The following is a 17,627-nucleotide window of genomic DNA, read 5'->3' as shown; positions in this document are numbered from 1 at the left end:
TTAAAAAAGAAATGAACTCCTGGACCTGTTCCAAGGGTGCATCCTTTAAATGGAAAGTTGAGGAGCAGGGAGTAGCCTGCCAATTAATTATGCAGGAGCAGAGGCGGAGCTAACACAGGTTAACACAAAGGACAAGTTTGTTTCAAGGTTAAACAGAGGCCACTGTGTGTAGAATCTTTGAATGAGGGGAGAGTAGTTCAGAAAAAAGAATGAAAGAACTAGGTAGGGTCCGGAAGAACAAGACTCTTGTAGAATTTTATTTTAAGTGCAGAAAAGCTATTGGAAGCTTTTAGGTGGGGAAATAACATAACCCAATTTAATTTTTTTAATTTTTAATTTTTTAGTTTTTTAAATTTTTTATTATTTTTTTCTTAACATTTATTTATTTTTGAGACAGAGAGAGACAGAGCATGAACTGGGGAGGGTCAGAGAGAGAGGGAGACACAGAATCTGAAACAGGTTCCAGGCTCTGAGCTGTCAGCCCAGAGCCCGACGCGGGGCTCGAACCCATGAACCAGGAGATCATGACCTGAGCTGAAGTTGGATGCTTAACCGACTGAGCCACCCAGGAGCCCCTAATTTTTTTTTTAAAGAGCAATCTGAGTCTTTATGAAAAGTAATTTGGATTTTTTTCTAACTGTAATGCAATCCAGTGGAAGTTTTCGTGGAGGTGATTGTTAGTAGAAAATAAGATTCACAGTTTAAAATATATCAACACCAATGTCAAAAAATTATATATATCTTTTTGAGAGAGAGAGAGACAGGTAGAGACAGAGAGAGAGAGAGAGAGAGAGAGAGAGAGAATCCTAAGCAGGCTCGCCCTGTTAGTGCGGAGCCTGAAGCAGGGCTCACATTAGGACCTGAGCGGAAATCAAGAGTCAGATGTTTAACTGGATGAGCCACCCAGCACCCCACACATTCGCTATTTCTACACCATCATTACTACTTATCATTCCTCACTTGGAAATAAGGTGTAACACAAATCTCTGTACCTAGTACATGACATGGAGGACCGTGTCAAAGGGGAGATGAATTCAGATGTCTTCAACCTTTTTGTTTTAGGGCCTGACCTAACGTTCCCAATGAAGGGAAACACAGTTTCAAGGAAGCATCAGAGTTTTATTGAGGGTTTTGCTCTTTCTTTGTTCATTTTAATCACCATGCTAGATGCCACACGTTCGGGGGTGGGGGCAGCGACTTCCTTGTAGGATACCACACAGGTCATTCGGATCCATAGCTAGCCTCAGCAGGTGACGGGTTCCCTGTTGACTCAGTAGCTCCTCTGCATTTACCACAAAGCACGACTGTGGGGGTGCAGCATTTGTTATTTAACTGTTCTTTTTTTTTTTTTTTTTTAACTATTTATCCTTGAGACAGAGAGAGACAGAGCATGAATGGGGGAGGGTCAGAGGGAGGGTCAGAGAGAGAGAGACACAGAATCCGAAACAGGAGGGAGACACAGAATCCGAAACAGGCTCCGGGCTCTGAGCTGTCAGCACAGGGGCCCGATGCGGGGCTCGAACTCAGCACAGGGGCCCGATGCGGGGCTCGAACTCACGGACCGCGAGATCCTGACCTGAGCCGAAGTCGGCGCTCAACCGACTGAGCCACCCAGGCGCCCCTGTTATTTAACTGTTCTAAATTGAGATAGCTTAGATCCATCCTTGAGCCCCTGATGATCACGTTTCTTGATGGTCCATTTTGACGGAGATATAAATGAAATGAACGAACAAATCTTTACAGGAAAGGGGCTTTCAACAAAGAAATCCCCAAAAGCAAACAGTAAAATGATCACTTCTCATTAGTCATACGCAATTTGCTTTTCAGAAGAAACACGATGCGGAACGTGGGGGGGAGGGGCGATGCGTCGCGAAAGTAACAGCACACTAATTTCACCTCTCTGCTGGTGTGAACAACAGTTCCTCGCTGAGGCAGTTCCATGTCTTTCATAACTCGGATTTTGGCAAAAAGAAGGTTACACAAACCAACTTATAAAGATACTGGCAATGCTTTGCTGGATGCAGCGCAAAGTAGAACGGGGGGGGGGGGGGCAGGGCGGCGGAACTCAGTGGGGCCGGTGAAGGATTCCCGCTGTGTAAGTGAGGCTTGGCAGTGAGCCTTTTAACAGCATTCCTGAGGATGGAGGGCATGTTATCTAGCCCCTGGTTACTGTTTTCCTGCAGAAGGGGTTCCTTCCCAGAACCAGCTCTTCTCACTTGCCTGCTGGTGGCAGAGATCCAGAGGAACAAAAAGCGAAATCCTGCCTTTTCCTTTGTTCCCTGCAGGGCACCGGCCTCCCTCCTCAGTTTGGCGACCAGTGGCCCTGACCCTGCTGACTCTGTGTTTGGTGCTGCTGCTTGGCCTGTTGGCCCTGGGGCTTGTGTGTAAGTCTGCGCTCTGACTTGGGGGGAGGATCTTGGTTCTAAGGGTTGTCTGGGATGAGAAATACTTTTATGATTTTTTTTTTTTACTTTAATTCTAACCCTAACCCTAACCCCATGGGTACTTCAGTGTACCTTATTCTAAAGCACCCATGTAAATGATGAGTAGTGAAAGAAGCATTAAGATGCAGCAATCGCTTGCCAGCTAGACTTTTCTACATTACGTTTGAGATCGAGCAGGGTTTTGTCCGTTTCCAGGTCGATATTTAAAATCAGCAATTTTTAATGCATGCATGATTTAACCCTCTTTTATTCTACAAAAGAGTAGAAGCAGTGTTTTTTGCTCTTAGTATGCATGACTCAGCAGGCTAATACAGAGGGAAGAGATTTCATTGATGTCTACCCCCTCAATATAAGGAGGACAGACTAGGTCCTTAATGACCACAGTATTTTTCAGAAAGCCCAGGAAGTTATAGAATCATTTTGCAAAATCTTGTGAAAACCAAACAAAGAAACATGCGTGTGGAAAAGTCTTGAAATTTCAAACCAGGAAGGACAAGTTCAAAAACTAAAAAAGCGAAGTGGGTGAATTTGCTTCATGAGATTGAGACCCTATAGTAATGTTTCCTGAGCAGTTGAAGAAGGTGGTTCAAGACATCGTAAGTTTTTAAAATTAAAAAAATATATGTTTCTCTTTCTACCATGGCCTCCAAAGTTTTAATTCATTTTGATATAATTTGTTTCATGACCGCTGTTACTTTTAGGGATATGAAGCAACTTTCATGATTCATGAAGGACTTTTCTACTTAGATTTAGAAATCTGAAATCTGGAGTTTAAGCCTAAGGGTTGGTTGAAATTTTCTAGACAAGAGATATTAAGGATGTTGCTTGTTCTCACTGAACCCAGTGGGAATCCATAAAACTATGGAAATGATAATAGGACTACTTTAATGACTGAATGAGATAACAATATATGCTGATTGTCCATAGTCAACATAAGAATCATTAGATGAGTGGATTTGTGGTTTCAGGTTAAGCAGTGCTATAAGCGTATGCACAAAATATTTATTGAGTAGTGAATATGGGTGAAGATTTTAGTCCTGAAGTTAGAAACCGTTATTATGATTCTACATTGTCAGATCAAAAGACGGAGTTTGAGATATTAAACTGCTTGAGACAATACAATTTATTGTGTACTGCAGTTCAAACTTGAATGCACGCGATATGAAATCTCAAAGCATGAGATCTTAAACAGTACAATGTTTTTTCTTCCCCGTATGTAAAAAGGGGAAGTAGAAATGAAGAAACCAGCTGTCCAGTCTGACTTGGTAACTCGGGTTAGTTTTCCAGTTCTACCAGCTTTCCAACACTCAGCAAGACAGCATTTCTAACAAGGAAGAAAGATTGGCGAATCTCTCCCGACAGCTGCAGTCTCTCCAGACAAAGAACAGGAAGCTTGCAGAAATTTTGCAGCGCGTGGCTGAAAAACTGTGTCGTGAGCTGTATAACAAAACTGGAGGTGAGTCCTGTTTACTAAGCTCCCTCCGCCCTCAGGATATCTGTCATGGTAGAGCTGACTTTCCCATCCATGTACCTGGGAGTCACATAATATTCAGTTTGTTGTCTGGCAAACATAATAAAGAATTTGGGCGCCTCCCATCCCCAGTTACTGGATCATTTAGTTCAGGTACCTCTGTGTTATAATACTAAAAAGATTCTTTAAATTCAGACATTTAAAAAAAATTTTTTTTAACGTTTATTTATTTTTGAGACAGAGAGAGACAGAGCATGAACAGGGGAGGGGCAGAGAGAGAGAGGGAGACACAGAATCTGAAACAGGCTCCAGGCTCTGAGCTGTCAGCACAGAGCCCGACGCAGGGCTCGAACTCACGGACCGTGAGATCATGACCTGAGCCGAAGTCGGACGCTTAACCGACCAAGCCACCCAGGCACCCCTCAAATTCAGACATTTTAAACAATAAAAACAATTAACGTTGAATAACCAAGATAACAGTGCACGTAAATAAAATATAGAGTTATTTCTTAATTTACCTTGGCACATAAAGAGCTGAGAGTAGTATACATTTCGTAATGCGTTTATAAATCTTTTCTCACTGAGAAGTTAATGAGCTCGTAACTATAGTTCTCCCATTTTAAGAACCACACCGGCATCAGGTTAAAAATGCTGATAAACGGTATCGGGGCACCTGGATGGCTCAGTCGGTTAAGCGTCCGACTTCGGCTCAGGTCATGATCTCATGGTTTGTGAGTTCGAGCCCCGCATCGGGCTCTGTGCTGACGGCTCAGAGCCTGGAGCCCGCTTCAGATTCTGTGTCTCCCCTTCTCTCTGCCCCTCCCATGCTCATGCTCTGTCTCTCTCTGTCTCTCAATAATAAATAAACAGTAAAAAAATTTTAAAAAATGCTGATAGGCTGAATAAAATCACAGTCATTTAAATCCACTCTGCCTTGCCTGGGTACCAGAAATCTGCATTGTGGTGATGATGACAATGCCAGTGATAGATGAGCCATGCTTTGATGACCATAAGACCGGAAGCCTCATCTCATTCCCAGGGCTTTTTCTCCTGTCTTTTTTGGGTTTCATCATGCCTAACTCTATTCAAGTTAGTCTTCTCTTCTATTCTGCTCATTGTGTGAGCACAGGAAGCAACCCACATTTTGAGTCTACTTTTTATTTTTCTTTCAGGGACTTTAAATTGGGTTGAAGTCTTCCTCCTCCATACGGGTATCACTTCCCACGCTAACCAGACAGCCAGACTGCGTGGTTAGCCAGTAAATGGCACCCACGTGCACGCTTCCATTTCTCTAAGTGACTCTTTTCCGCATGACTCATGGCCTCACTGGTCATGATTTTCTTTCTTTTGTTTTTCTTTGTTAACTTTCTTGAGGAATAGTTGACAAATGTAGTTGTGTATATTTGAAGTAGATAACGTCATGGTTCGAGGTACACATACATTATGCAATCATACTCAAAGTCAAGATGATCAATGCATCTAACCACCTCATAGAGTCTTGTTTTTTTCTTCTTGTGCTTCCGACAACCCGCTGTATGTTGTCTTCTACGGTGGGCGCTGTGCCTTCAAAAGGTAATCCAAGTTTCTCTGAAACCGGTGGTATCTGGGATTTACAGCTAGCTGTATAAAAACAAACAGAAAGCTGGATATGCAAGTAAACCATGCCTCCCTTAAATATAAAATCTACACGCCATCTGTTAACGATATCCCTTATTGCCATGAAAATGTCCATATAGCTTTGGTTTGATGTTCCTTCTCAGTTTTATTCTGATGCTCTCCATTCCTTTCCCATTATCCATCCATCCATCCATCCACTCTTCCATTCAGCTAAGATTTATTGACCACTGACTGATGCATGCCATGCAACGTATACACAGATTTCTGCCCTCATAGACCTCTTGCTCTATTGGGGTGGTGGTAATAAATAGACTTAAAAACATAAAATAAGATGATCAACTTGTTCCAGTGTGCTGGAAACTTTTCCAGCTTTAGTATTGAAAGTCCCACATTTTGGGAAAGCTCAGGTTTCAGGTACACAGGAAAGGGTTGGTCAAACTAAACATAATCTATAAGAAGGTAATCAATCCTATGGAAAATAAAGTAGATAAGGCATGAGGCATCAGGCATTTAGGGATAGTGGGTTGCTAATTAAAGTAGGGAGACCATAAATTCCTAATTAAGGTGAGGGTATCGGAGCAAAGATTTGAAGAGTTGGGGGAGTTAGCCATGTAGATAACATGGGGAAAGAACCAGCCAAGGAGGTTCTGGAAAGAACCAGAACAAGAAGTGCAGGAGCCCTCAAGTGAATACAACTGCCTGTTCAGGGAATAATAAGGAGCCTGTGTGCCTAGGGCAGAGTGAGGGAGTGGAGAACTAATAGTGATTATTTATGGCGTTAGGTGACATGGTAAGGGATTTGGCTTCTATTTTGGGCAAAATAAGGATCCACTGCAGCATCTCCGGCCGAGGAAATATATATCTGACATGAGTTTTAAAGGCTAACTCTGCAAATAGACTGGAGGAAGGAAGAGTGAAAACAGAGAAATGACATCAGAAATGGCTTTTGCAATCATCCAGGAGAGCGATGATGGTTCCTCAAACTAGGATGTTATTAGTGGAGATGAATGAAGGATGGAATAAAATGGGAGGTGAGAGAAATAAAGGAGTCAAGGATACCTCCAGAGATTTTGGACAACGCAATTAGGGGAGATGTGATCAAGTGAGATGGGGCAGAATTCTGTAGTTATGAGGGGGAAGGTTAGAAACCAAAAGAACAGTGTTTTGGGCCTGTTGAATTTGAAGTATCATGTGGATATCCAAGTGGAGAGCTGAGTAAGTAGTTTGCTATAAAGTCTGGGCCAGAAATATCAACTAACTTACGAAAAATCTCCCAAATTATTTACTTATTTAAAACTTCGTTTTACCTTAAGAAATATTTCACATACACACACACAAAAAAATACAAACAATAACATCATACCCATTAGCATATTGACCATTTACATTGTAACATGTTAACATTTTGACACTGGGTTGTTTTTAAAATAGATATATTTTTATGGAATGATTGAGTTCCCATACCTCCCTAAGGACTGTGGTTACAAATATCTGTTCTCAAAAGCCCAAGGCCATGTACCCTCACCAGTGTTAAAACCATGGCTTTCAGGGAGATTTACCCTTTGAATTCATACTTTGCTTAGTACTTATGCTTTTTTTTTCTTAAATTTTATTGACTTTTTTTAGAATGAGAAAAGAGTCCATATCTTATTGGTATATATTGCATTTTAAAAAAAGCCTTTGGGTGCCTGGTTGGCTCAGTTGGTTAAGCATGGAGTCTTGATTTCAGCTCAGGTCATGATCTCATGGTCATGAGGCTGAGCCCCTCGTGGGGCTCTGTGCAGGGCATGGAACCTGACTGGAATTGTCTCCCTCCCTCTGCCCCTTTCCTGCTTGAACATGTGCATATGCACATGCTCTCTCTCTATGAAAAAAAAATTTTTTTTTTTTACAATTATTCAAGAGAATTTTGAGGAAGAAAAGTACGGAAGCTTCAGTTGTTTCTTAAATACCATGCATAATGAAAAGCTCTTTATGAAACTGAATATTCTCTGTTACATATGGCAAGAAGCAAGGAAGTTCCAATCATTCATTGCTAGGTTCCAAACTCCATGAAAGCAGGTAGTGTCTGTTTTCATTTTTTTTTTTTTTTAGTTTTTTTTTTTTAACGTTTATTTATTTTTGAGAGCGAGAGAGGGAGACGGAGAGAGAGACAGAGAGAGCACAAGCAGGGGAGGGGCAGAGAGAGAGGGAGACAGAATCGGAGGCAAGCTCCAGGCTCTGAGCTGTCAGCACGGAGCCCAACGCGGGGCTCGAACTCACGGTCCCGGGAGATCATGACTTGAGGCGAAGTTGGATGCTTAAGCGACTGAGCCACCCAGGCGCCCCTGTTTCAATTTTCACTGGATATTTTCAAATTGCACTGTATATTCAGTACCAGTAACAACTCATGGCACATAGAGAGTGTTCGGTAAACATTTGTAGTTATCATTACCTGGGCAACTAAATAAGAGAAAGGGCATCAATTCTCTCTTGAGTCATCACGTACTATTATAACTTCAGGAAAGGAAAGAAGGTAGACCTGGATAGAAAAATAACGTATCAAAATTGGTTTCTTTCCAAGAACACAGATGCAGCCCTTGTCCAGAAAAATGGAAATGGCATGGGGACAAATGCTACCGATTCTGTAGAGACAGCAAGAGTTGGCAAGGCTGTGAATATTTCTGCATTGCAGAGAACGCCACCATGCTGAAGATAAACACGCAGGAAGTGCTGGTAAGATCCTGAGGCTTAGTCGGTGCGTGAATTATTTGCAAAAGGAGATCTTTCAAAGCGCCGTATAAGAAGAATCTAAGGAGTCAATGCTCACAGAGTCTCACACTTACTGCCATCAAGGCCTAAGTCTTACTCCTGTTGTGTCGAGTGATTCCCTGGGTTATGGAAGAAGGCATTTTCTGTTCTCCACAGAAACCCATGCCTTAGAACCACGAGAGGAGGCGCTTCAAAATCTCCACCAGTCAGGAATCAAATTAAAACCTGTTTTTGTGCCTCACCTCCTTGGATGTGGGCAGGAAGGGCACAATATGGAGGCAGTGTCAGAAAGATGAAAATAGTCCTTCCTGTCCTTCTGTTATCAAGGGACAAGGCCTTTCATTAAAAATATTTCATTAAGTAAATCATTACTAGAGTTTGCAGATAAATATCTTGCTTTCCAGAAGTTTATAACCTAACATAGACTGGTCAAGGCAAATATGAAAGTGAAATTATAAATTGACATATATTAAGTATATGCGGTTAAAATAAACTCTAAAAATCACGTAATTGTCGCCACCTTAAAAAAATATTTATCGTTGCCTTTGGATTTAGTCCCTCAAGCAGTGTGGCCGTTATGTATTTATCATTGTTTTAGCGGAGGTCTCGGCCCAGAGTAAGTAGTTTATCCACAAAGGATTATTTAATTGAAATAAAAGGCCACCTCACTATGCAAACGCTTAACATCCCTCTGGTTACATCCGAATTCCTACCTACTTTCTGAAATCTGTGATGAATAGAACTCTGCACTGTCTCTTATCCACTAAAATAATATTTGTATCCTTTCTTGACAGCTCAATTTAGGCAGAAAGGGAGGTAACTTTATTTGACTAAGACAATGTGTCGTACCATAAGCCCATCTAATTTTTCTTATTCTCTTTGTTTCCCCCACCTCTCATACATACTGAGGACTCAGGTATATAATTGAACTGCGTTATATATAATGGTAGGGAATATCGTGGAAGTTATACAGTGATTTTCTCTCATGCTTCATATCCTTGTATATATTTAAATCATTTCCATGTGATTTATATTCAGAACTTTTAATTTGAGGGATCTACTCTTCAGTCGGAAGTATTTCAACTACACTTCTTTTGATAGGCCTACTCGATGACTATTACTTAGTGATAGTTTCACATACACTGCCAATAATCTTTTCTTGAACAAACATGTGCCATTAACTAACTGAAGGGTTGAAGACATAAAAAAATGTGTGTGTCCTTAAGGAACTCATAATATGGTGGAAAAGAAGGACATAAAAATGGATAATTATCACAAATTTATATAATTTCTATGTTATCAAGAGTGAGACTAGATAGAAGGAAGTGAATAACTTAAAAACATTTCAGTATAGGGGCGCCTGGGTAGCTCAGTTGGTTGAGCGTCTGACTTCGGCTCAGGTCATGATCTTGCGATTTGTGAGTTTGAGCCCCACATTGGGCTCTGTGCTGACGGCTCAGAGCCTGGAGCCTGCTTCAGATTCTGTGTCTCCCTCTCTGCCCCTTCCCATGCTCATGCTCTGTCTCTCTCTGTTTCTCAATAATAAATAAATGTTAAAAAAAATAAAAAATTTTCAATATAGATATTAGGGAAGAAATTATATATATGAGTATATATGTATATATAAATACTATACAAAAATATAAATAGACACACATATAGGAAAAATTTCTCTGCCCTTCCTTGTCTGAGACATAAATCATCCTTCCAGATTTTCTCTTACATCTTTTTGCATTAAATTATATTCATTAATCTTTTCTCCTTCTGGGTCAGTCCCTGTATAAAGGTTATTTTTCCCATGTTTACACTTGTCCTTCCATATTCTTCCATTTCCCAGAATTACTCCCCATCTCTTTGTAAATCTGCCTCTCGTTTTTTTATATAAACCTTAGTATTTGTGACTTGCAAATAATGGGTCGTTTATAAATCTTGGTTGATGCGATTCATGGTTTCAGAATATCAGTATACATTCCATAATTATTAAGACAAGATCAATTCTTTAACTTGGCCAAATTGACCTCCCCGCAGACACTTTTTCTCTCAAGGGCACTATCACCTATGTGGGGCAGGACTCATGTGTTGTTCTTGTATTAAAAGTGTTGGCTGGCCCTACACATCTCTGTGTGTATAGGGTGTAACATCTCTAAAGCTAAAGATTTTCTTGTGTGCCTTTCACAGGAGTTTGCCATGCCTCAGAGCTACTCTGAGTTTTTCTACTCTTATTGGACAGGGCTATCCCGCAATGGCAGCGGACAGGCGTGGCTATGGACCGATGGAACCCCGTACTCCTCTGAACTGTAAGCCTTCAGAACATTTTGTGGGAAAAGCATTTAATAGAGAGGGTTTGCTTGCGTCACAGGGTCCAACAATTGGGTTCAATCAGCATTAGTCGAACATCTGCTTCGCACTGGGTGCGGAGTTTGTAAGAGGATGGACCAAGACGTTCAAAAATAAAACGTAGTGCTTGCTTTCCAATGGCTTATAAACCTGTGAAGGAGACCTACAAACTGTTAGTGAAACAGTGGGGGCAGTTCCCCGTCTGGATGCTTTCAGAGTGTTTATCTCAGGGCCTGAAGTCCCTTGGAGTTATCAATACCCAGAGACAATATAAGACCTCAGATTTCTTGGCTTTCTGGGTAGTGTAATAGGGAGTGCATATTTATTTATTTATTTAATTTTATTTTTCATTTAATTTAATTAATTAATGTTTTTAATATGAAATTTATTGTCAAATGGGTTTCTATACAACACCCAGGGGAGCACATCTTTAAAAGTACAGTTTCTGAGACTAGATTTGCTGACGTTGTAAGAGTAATATTATCAAAAATTACTTTTACTTATATGAGCACTTAGATAGGATTGTCATGGTATCTTTTGAAACAGGTAAATGTAATACCTATCCCCAAATATATTACAGTTTAAAGCCACATTCGGACAGATACCTTTCTTCTCTTTATATTGTACAGGATATCTTCTCCCAGGAGGTAGGACATAATCAGTGTAATCATTTTTTTTTTTTAATTTTACAGTTAATTAAACTGAGTCACAGATGATTTCTCAGATGGTGGTAAAATCATATGATAAATTGGATGGATTGTAGCATGCATCCTAGTTTTAATTAGAAACACCTTTTGTTGCTTTAGATGAACGGATGCTTCTAAGAATGAGTATGGAAATTGAGGGGCTGAAAGTAAGAGCTTGGTGACCCCGTCTTCGCAGTAAATTCAATCTGCGTGTCTATTCTACAATTTTGTCAAGCGAAGAATACTCCCTATGTACTCTCTGGGTATTTAACATTTCACTTTAGAAGTAAACTATGATTCAATTAACTTTTTTTTTTTTTCTTTCTTCAAGGTTGGAGATTATAATAGATTTCACCAGCCTAAGAAGCAGGGACTGTGTGACCATCCTCAATGGGAAGGCTTTCTCAAAGGACTGCAAAGAGTTGAGGCGGTGTGCGTGTGAAAGAAAGGCTGCAGCAGTGAAGCTTGAGAGTCTCCATTAGCCTCTTTGAGCCATTACGTGGAGGTGATTGACTCTTCCGCCATAAAGGTGATGTCAAGCTCCCTTCAGGGAAATTGAAGATCAGAACAAAAGTCAATTTCTTTATGGGCACCTGTAATAATTTGGTTTCAGTTCCTTTTTTTCTCCTATTGGAGCCATGTTTGTACAACAAAGCAGCAAAATGGTTTGAGCCAAGCAAGGTCATTGCAAAGGATATTCGAGACATTGGGAAATGGAAAAAAAGGAGGAAAGGCAGTTTCTCTGACAGGTACAAGAAACACTTTCCTGTTTCCTGCTCAAGATTGCCAGCATTTCTGAGCTTGGGTTCATGCAAATGTTTATGAGTCACAAAGAAGTCCTATCTGCATACCACCCACCAGTCGCAGACTTTCGTAAAGTTGTAATCTACCTTCTTGACCTAGAGATGCTTTCCAGCGTTCTTCCTTCTCATCATCTAATATCATCTGCCTTTTTCCATGTCTTCCTTAATATTTGGAGAAGTGAGAAACTTACTGAAGTAGAGGAAATAAAGGTGTGTAACATTCTTTACTCCAAAGGTCAAGTAGACCATGAGAAATTAGCAGTCATTTTCTATACAACGTTCTTAAATACAGAACTAATTCTTTCTGTTTCTGTTTGCTTCAGTCCGTACTTTTCCCTTCCTACTCTCTCAATAAAGCCCCCATCTGCCATGTCTAGGGCTTGCTTCCCACTGGGATAACTCTCTTTATTAGAATCTTAACTTCTTATGAACATACCTCCCCATGTTCACTTAAGACTCCAACAATTATCTCCTTTCCTGAGGAATTTCTTCCAAGAAAGAAATATTCTCAGCTCAGTTTTGTATCCCAGTTTCTGCCCCAATCCTCCCTTCAGAGAGATTGAAGACCAGAGCAAATGTCAGTCTCTTTATGTGAATCTAATCATGTGAGTCTTTAATCATTTCCTATTTTCTTCCATTTGATCCATGCTTATGCCTTTCAGGTACTGAAGATTTAATAATAATAAATGTAAATAATGTGAAATGTATGTGATTTGAGAATAGATTTGTGATTTGGGGAAATTTTCAGCGTGGAGATGTTCTTCAAACTATGATAGCAACCTGTGTTTTGGTTGTTTGTGCCTTACAGAGAGTTTGTAGAGACTGTACAAGAGTACTGATTATTTGATCACTGGAAGAAGATAAGTCTTTGAGAGGCACACTGATTTCAAGAAGGTGGTTTTAGCACTTTCCTGAGATGAAATCTTTTGAGGCAAGCTGGTCATCAACACAGGGCTAAAGATAAGTCAGGGAAATTTTAATAGGTTGAGTTATCCAATCAGGTCCTGGAAAGGGGAAGAGAGACTGTGACATTTGCACACATCACTGGTTTGTTGTGTAAGCATTCCTTTCTCAGGAAGCCAATATGCACAATCATAACAGGAGTCATGGTAAATAACACCATCACAACCACTGACTGTTGGTTTATGGAAAAATCAATTCTAAGGGTTTCATGCTAGAAAGGATCATCTATTATAAATCTTTATTTGTCAGCAGTGGAAACTGGGGTGTTTTAGTTTTATTTTCAGTAAGCATCTATCTCATGGTAAAATATTAAGTTAGCAATCATGATAAAGAGAATATTTCTGTATTCATTTTCATAAGACTGCATTACTTAGCAATCACTACTTGTGGATTGCTTACTTATGAGTTAATTTTCTTTTCAATTTTCTGTCGATTCGTCAGGAAATGTCTTCAGCGTTGAACAAACTTTGTCTTGATTTATTGTGTTGTGCAAAAATAATTGCACCTGTGGCCATAAAATGAGATGTTTTAGATCCCCTATACTGATTCATTATTGGGCAAATCACTTTACCTCATGAAGTTTATTTCATTAAGTATGAAGTGGAAATGTTTGTAATTTTCTCGTGGTGCTGTTGTTGGCTGAACTGGGGTAAATATGAAATTAGTTTTACAATCTAAATTGCAATATGAAATGTAAACGACATTAACAACACGTAAAAAAAGGATTTAGTGTTTTCTTTTAAAGTTTATTTATCTATTTTGACAGGGACACTGTGAGCAGGAGTGATGCAGAGAGACAGGAAGGATCTTTGGGAGAGGATCCCAAGCAGGCTTTGTGCTCTCAGCAGGGCTGGATCCCATGAACCATGAGATCATGACCTGAGCAGAAACCAAGAGTCGGACGCTCAACTGACTGAGCCATCCAGGCACCCCTATTTTTTTTTTTACATAAGGGACCACAAAAAAGCATAAGCAACCCTTTTTGGATATCTGTATTCTTTAGTAAATTATCGAGAGTCACTTACATTAGGAAGATGTGGAGATTACCAAATGTTTTTTATGATGAGTGCAGATACTTAACGAATGCAATTAATAAAATAGGCACATAACAAGAAATGTGGTTTAGGACTTTAGTTAAGCAATTAAGTGTTATTTAAGTTTTGTGACCACAGGAAGAAAACATGGTTAATATGAGAAAGTCAAATTATTTTGTGGACTAAGTTGTAAAACAGGGACATGGGACACATCGTTTTGACCCCTGGCATCCTACATAACTGCAGTCTAGGTCAGGGTTGAATGACAAGTGTCTCTTTAAATGCCATTGCTTTAAAGAGACTAGCTGCCTGGAAAGTGGGTGTTGAAAAGTGTTCTCCCTTCAAATCTGCAACCTAAGGGAAAGTGTCACTTTAGATAGTGAAGAGGGAAAAAATAGCATTTACTTGACATTCTTGCTATTCTTAACCCTATTTCTTTCCATATTTGCCCTCGGTCCCATCATCTGTATCACACGACTTGCGACACTGATCACAATATGAGCAGATATTTCGAAAGAACAGAAATATAGTAGGGCACAACATTTTCTCCCCATTTTTTAAATACTTAAGAATAGGAAATAGGGGCTCTTGGGTGGCTTAGTTGGTTAAGCATCAGACTCTCGATTTCAGCTCAGGTCACTGTCTCATGGCTAATGAGATCGAGCCCCGCATCAGGCTCCCCGCTGAGAGTGGAGCCTGCTTGGAATCCTCTTTCTCTCTTTTTCTCAAAAAAAAAAAAAAAAAAAAAAAAAAAAGGAAATAATCATGACGTGAACTTGGAAATGTGATTTGCTAAGACATGTTTCCATGGATAATCAGAAAAAGCAGCACCGCGTGAATTTTTGGCTCGTGAAAACTTTTTCTCTTCCAGGCTTTTGTGTGGTTAGTTAATTCTGAAGAAATTTCAGGAAAAGTCAAATGAGGAACATAGCCTTTCCTGGTAGATCTGAGTTCCCTAGGGTACACAATGAGTTATTTCTTTTCCTGAGGATATTGAACCGCTTTTAAAACTTATCAACAGGAAACAGATCATGAGCCCTGTAACAGCAGGAAGAGTGAGAAGTGTAAGGGGAGCTTTTACATTGGAGACATAAGCGCTTATGAAATAAGTAGAAGACTCTAGTAGATTGCCTTGGGTCTGGCCTTAATATTTGTTATTTATTTATTTATTTATTTTTAATATGAAATTTATTGTCACACTGGTTTCCACACAACACCCAGTGTTCATCCCAACAGGTGCCCTCCTCAATCAACTACTTTGTAAAGGGATTCTTGTCATGTTCGCAGAATGCAAAAACCATCGTTATTTTATTTACAGTGTACATAACTTTTTTACAAGGCTCGTTGTATGAATAAGTTTTTAGGATCTGGTAATATTATTATTCTATCAACATTACTATTCTAATGTTTTCCTTTTTATACGCTTAATGTACTTTAACCATAGCTTGTAACAAAGCTTCTTTACATTTATAGGATAGGGTTTTATGTTTCCTTTCCTCCTTTTTCTTAAAGCTAACTTGGATTTCAATGAGATGGATGAAAGATATCCAATTGAGTATTGGTGAGACCAACATATAAAACTTGTTATCTCTGTGCCAAGGCCCAATCCCTTACCAGTGCCTGGAAAAAGACCTTGATACTCTGGGCCAAAAGCAATCTGCAAGAAAAAAAAATTTCCACCCGTAATATCTATGTGCAAAGCAGTATTGCCACTGAGGAAATTTGTAGGGCCCTATGCCAGCTGCACTTAGATAAGATTCTGGCTTGTAAATTATGCATCACATATTGATGGAATGACATCAGCTGAAGGATGTTTGCCTTTGGCTTCATTGTACTTTTTCTTAACAGAGTTATTAAATGCTTCCTATCCTTTCTGTAAACATAGTTCCATGACAATACTCTGAAGAATCTTGAGACAGTCAAATTGTTATTGTTTCTCGTTTATTCCAGGTTATTATATTCAACCGCCAGCTGTCAGCTGTGAAAACCAAACACAGGACTCAACTTATACTGTGTTTTCTGTGCTATTTTCCTTTTCCAGGTTCAGCAGAAAATTAGACAAAAACCCCTGTTATTGAAAAGCCCACCGTTTAAACTCCAGGTCAAGGGTAAATTAAAAAAACAAAATAGGGGCGCCTGCGTGGCTCAGTCCAACTTCGGCTCAGATATGATCTCACAGTTTGTGAGTTCAAGCCCCACGTCGTCTCTGTGATGACAGCTTAGAGCCTGGAGCTTGCTTCCCTCTCCCTGGAGAGGCTTAGAGCCTGGAGCTTGCTTCTGTCTCCCTCTCTTTCTGTCCCTCCCCCCACCCAAAAAATAAATAAACATTAAAAAAGTCAAAACAAAACAAAACATGAAAACATGCTCTTCCCATCCTTAAAGGACCTTATCCTTCAGAGGTCACCTTTTACAATAGACTTCTAGGTTCACTGAAGTTATTTCCACTAGCCTCAGTGGATTTATTTTGTTTCACTTTATTTAAGCGGTATCTTTATTGTAAAGAGAGATGAGAATCTAATGTAGCTCAGCTAGTCCTTGTGAAAATACTTTAGCTTCTCAATATTCCTGTAACCTGAGCAAGAAAAAGGGTCATGTTTATCTGGACTACATTAATAAAGTTGATGCCTACAGATGACTAGTAATTTACTCCAGATAATAATAATGAGCACTGATATAGTGTCAAACTCTAGGAAAGGCAATAGTTTCAGCAATTAACATACATTAATAATTTAATTCTCAAATAATATTTTGAAATAAGTCCTATTACTATTTTACAATGAAGAAATTGAGGCACAGAGAGATGCAGTTACAGTGGAATGTTACTTCTCCAAAAAAGACATCCAGATGGCCAGCAGACATGAAAAGATGCTCAACATCACTCGTCATCATGGAAATGCAAATCAAAACTGCCATGAGATGTCACCTTACACCTATCAGAATGGCTTAAATCAAAAGCACAAGAAACAATAAATATTGGCAAGGATATGGAACAAAAGGAACCTTCTTGCACTGTTGGTGGGAATGCACACTGGTGCAGCCACTTTGGAAAACAGTATGGAGGTTCCTCAAAAAGTTAAAAATAGAACTAGCCTATGATCCAGTAATCATGCTACTAGGTATTTACCCCCAAAATACAAAACACTAATTCAAAGGGATACATGCACCCCTATGCTTATATCAGCATTATTTATAATAGACAAGATATGGAAGCAGCCCAAGTGTCCTTTGATTAATGAATGGATAAAGATGTGGTACACATACACACGCACACACACACACACATAATGGAATATTATTCAGCCATTAAAAGGAATGAAATCTTGTCATTTGCAATGACATGGATGGAGCTAGAGAGTATAATGCTAAATGAAATAAGAAAGTCAGAGCAAGACAAATACTATATAATTTCACTTATATATGGAATTTAAGAAACAAAGCAAGTGAGCAAAGGGGGAAAAAAAGAGACAAGCCAAGAAACAGACTCTTAACTACTGACAGGAGACTGATGGTTACCAGAGGGG

The 17,627-nt window shown here is 39.6% G+C and overlaps 1 protein-coding gene across 5 annotated transcripts in view; it reads left to right on the top strand.

The window, feature by feature from the left end:
- CLEC1A (C-type lectin domain family 1 member A) overlaps positions 1-17,627 on the top strand; it is a 34,032-nt gene that overhangs the window by 10,500 nt on the left and 5,905 nt on the right. The window contains exons 2-7 of one of the 5 annotated variants that reach the window (XR_006219786.1): positions 2,286-2,384; positions 3,724-3,900; positions 8,096-8,247; positions 10,462-10,580; positions 11,638-12,319; positions 16,148-16,278. Coding sequence is in view for 2 of the 5 variants with exons in the window: in XM_007093308.3 (XP_007093370.2) it covers positions 2,286-2,384; positions 3,724-3,900; positions 8,096-8,247; positions 10,462-10,580; positions 11,638-11,788 (698 nt within the window). In the remaining 3 variants the exon portion in view is untranslated. The other 4 variants (XR_001511398.2, XR_001511397.2, XM_007093308.3 and 1 more) reach the window with 4 other exon arrangements.

The sequence above is a fragment of the Panthera tigris genome, chromosome B4 (assembly GCF_018350195.1).
Source record: "Panthera tigris isolate Pti1 chromosome B4, P.tigris_Pti1_mat1.1, whole genome shotgun sequence".
In the NCBI taxonomy this organism is placed as follows: domain Eukaryota; kingdom Metazoa; phylum Chordata; class Mammalia; order Carnivora; family Felidae; genus Panthera; species Panthera tigris.
Note: the sequence above shows the minus strand (reverse complement) of the source record. Positions and strands in the feature narration are given on the sequence as shown.